Consider the following 3,591-nt stretch of genomic DNA (forward strand, 5'->3'; position numbering starts at 1 on the left):
GGGTGAGGGCCACTTCTCCCGGTTTCTTCAGTGACCTTCTGTCACTGGAATGGAGCAGTCGGCCTGGGCTGGCCCGACAGACTTTTTGGGTAAGTCTGGGTAAACCGTGGGGTGATGACACATTTGCTTCTCCCATCTCCAGAACTTCCCTTAAGAGTCATCCAGCTCTTGCTCAGTGAAGAGGAAAATGCCTCCATGGCAGAGGTCAACACCTCGGTCAGTGCTGCAGGCCGCGCTCTGGGTGGGAGGGGATGCTTGGCGGGTTCAGGCGAGGGCAGAACCATCACTGTGTGGCCTTCGTCTTGTCATCTATCTGGATTCAACTGCCAGAGGAGGCCGGAGCCTCTTGCCCCATGGGAGGTGCAGGGCATTAGGAAGTGAGGAAGGCCCAGGACAGAAACCTCGACTCATCATAAGCAGAGGCCAGGATGCCAGGTCACCCCAGCTGAGACCTCTAAGCTTCTTGGTTATGATCTGAAAGAAACTAAAGGACATTTCACCTCCAAGGAGTCTTCCCTGACTTCCCAGAGGGAACTGGCAGCTCCCTCTTCTTGGCTGCCATGCCATACCTCAGTCACAGGCAAAGTGGCGCAACTGCCGAGTGGTTGGGGCTCTAGAATCCTGCACACCCAGAATCAGAATCCCTGCTCTGCCCCTCACTAGAGCAGTGTGCTAACTAGACACATCGTATAACAGGTCATCTGTAAACACAGGGACAATCATAGCACCTGAGTCAACAGGCTGTATCACCATTTAAATGATAACGTGTGTCAAGCATCTAGTCCAGTGCCTGACACACAAGTATTCAAACATTATGATTGCTATTATTACTACTGCAAGCCTAGCACTCCACATTCCACACTCCACACGGTAAAATCTGTTGACATTTGTCACCTGCGCCAGACAATGCACTATTTGAGTTTAGACTCCACCTAAGTCACCTTGACACCCCCAGTCCCTGACCATCTCCTAGGTCTAAACAACCCATGTTCAATATATGGGGAGGAGGTCATGAGTCATGCATCAGAGGCAAGGTAGGGGCCATTCATGTCAGATTCCCCTCTCGTCATATGAGGCCAAGGAGGGGGACAGAATGGAAAACCCTTCACTCTCAACAAACATTATGAAACAAGGACCCATGACAGTCACTGAGCTAGGCTAGAGTGTGAGGGTGCAGAGACAGGTGAGGAAGGTGCTGGGGTCCTAGGGCTTGCGTTCCAGGAGGAAACAGGGATGAATACACCCATCAAGGTGGGAGGGGGTCTCCCCCCTGGATGGGGCCTCACCCCCACCCCCATCCCCCATCCTCTGGCCTAGGTGGCATACAGACTGGGAACCCTGGACATGCGGGCCTTTCTCCGCAACAGCCAAGTGAAACAAATGTAAGTGGGACTGTGTCCCCCCGAGCCCCCAGATCCTCTTCCTCATCCCCCGCCCCCAGCCCCCCAGCCCCCTCACTGTCGCCCTCCCACACAGCGATTCCCCAGCACCGGCCTCGGGAAGCCCCATTCAACACTGGATGGTCATCTCAGAGTTCCAGTACCGCCCTCGGGGCCCCGTCATCGACTTCCTGAACAACCAGCTGCTGGCCGCGGTGGTGGAGGCGTTCTTATACCATGTTCCACGGAGGAGTGAGAAGCCCAGGAATGACGTGGTCTTCCAGCCCATCTCCAGGGAAGACGTGCGCGACGTGTCAGCCCGTGAGTCCGTCCATTCCGGGGACAGTATGGGGGTCACTGCGGGGTGCGGGTTAACAGAGGTGCTTCAGCTCACACAAACAAGCTAACTGAGTTTTTCTGTTTGGTTTTGAGCGAAAACGTGAACATTTTATCCAGCTGCTTTTTAGATTCAGGAGCAGGAGCAGCCAGCGCTGCTAAGGCAGTCACATGCAGACAGCTTCACAGAGCAAGTACCCAGCCAGGGCCTTGCTGACTGTGGCTGCTAATCAAACAGCAGCAATTTATTTTCATAAAATTGCTAATAGTTTTCTTAAAATGCCATTGCACTTAAACATACACAGCAACACCCCCATCGTCTCTGCCCTCTAGCGGGAGGATATGAAGCTGGAGACTGGAGACTGGCCAGGGACAGAGGCAACTACTCCCTGAAATGATGTGACCCTGTGCAAGCCCCTTCCCCAGGCCAGACCAGGCCTCAACACCCCCAAGCACCTTCCCCAGGCCAGGCCAGGCCTCAACACCCCCAAGCACCTTCTCCAGGCCAGGACAGGCCTCAAACCCCAACACCTTCCCAGGCCGGCCCTCAACACCTCCCCAGGCCAGACCTCAACACCCCACCAGGCCCCAGCACCTCCCCCAGGCCAGGCCTCAGCACCCCCATCTGAAAATGAGATGGGATTTCTGAGCCCCCTTTCAGTGCTGACAGCCCCTGTTTCTTCCAGAACAGGAATAAGTTGGCAAGCTTGTCAGAGAAACAAAGGAATAACGCATCCTATTTTCTGTATAGGGCAGGGCAGTGGCCACACCCCAAACACAACAGAAACTGCTGTTTTACTTGGGTCTGGGACCAAGCAAGAGCTTCTCCCAGAATCCAGGCTAAGCCCGCTCTCTCCCGGAGCAGGGGGTGAAATCCCTCAGAACTACTGTATGTTGGGGAGTTGGGGTAGGAGGCGCAGGGAGGCAAGCCCTGACTATGCAATTAAGGAAAACCTATAATTTTTATTATACAAGCATCGTATGTTTATTGCAGAAACTTTAGGAAACACAAACTTAACAAAAAGAGGAAAAAAACCCTGTAATCCCAACCCCCAGAGAGACAACAATATTTCATACATAACCGTCGGAACTTTCTTTTATGCCTAGGAACCTTCACACATCGATTTTTTATTGAAGGATCAAATCATTCCTAATGTTACTATTATCCACCACGCTGATCTGAATGTCCAGGGGCATATGTATCTGTGCACTTCTTTAATTATTTCTCAGGATAAACACCCGAAAAGGAATTCGTGGCTGAAAAGGTATTGATTTAGTGTTCATCAGTTGCTTTCTGTGTTAATCTGTGTCCTTCCCGACAGTGAACGTGAGCACACTGAAGGCTTACTTCAGATGCGATGGCTACAAGGGCTACGACCTGGTCTGCAGCCCCCAGAGTGGCTTCACCTGCGTGTCCCCGTGCAGTAGGGGCTACTGTGACCGTGGAGGCCAGTGCCAGCACCTGCCCAGTGGGCCCCGCTGCAGGTGCATAGGGCTGCGGTCAGGAGGTGGATGACAGTGCTGGGGAACCCAAGCTGGGCAAGACACTGCAAGGGGTCCAGGAATTAGGATGGCTCCCTTTGTAAAGAGAGAGATCAGAGACCAGGGAAGAGGGGACAGTGGAAAAGGAGAGTTGTGAGTGCCTGCTGTGTGTGGAGAATAAAGGCGCTATATTACAAACTCTGAAACCCAAAGGAGCCACAAGGTGCATTAGAGCCATTTCGAAGATGAGAAAACTGCAGCTTAGAGATGACAAGGAAGCTGCCCTGGGATGCAGCAGGTTAAGCAGCAGGGCATGGTTTCCAAAGCCAAACATTTTTTATATTTTTATGTTTTGAGATGGAGTGTCATTTGTCGCCCAGGCTGGAGTGCAGTG

General features: G+C 52.7%; 1 protein-coding gene across 1 annotated transcript; it reads left to right on the forward strand.

Moving 5' to 3' along the window:
* Nucleotides 1–116: 116 nt before the first annotated feature.
* Nucleotides 117–3,200, forward strand: LOC116465482 (mucin-4-like; the record flags this gene model as incomplete). Its single annotated transcript, XM_032148532.2, has 4 exons — nucleotides 117–216; nucleotides 1,318–1,382; nucleotides 1,477–1,700; nucleotides 3,038–3,200. Coding segments are annotated over exons 1-4 (473 nt in total), but the record flags the coding sequence as incomplete, so codon positions are not given.
* Nucleotides 3,201–3,591: the final 391 nt, after the last annotated feature.

This window comes from Hylobates moloch, unplaced genomic scaffold (genome assembly GCF_009828535.3).
Source record: "Hylobates moloch isolate HMO894 unplaced genomic scaffold, HMol_V3 SCAFFOLD_7033, whole genome shotgun sequence".
In the NCBI taxonomy this organism is placed as follows: Eukaryota; Metazoa; Chordata; class Mammalia; order Primates; family Hylobatidae; genus Hylobates; species Hylobates moloch.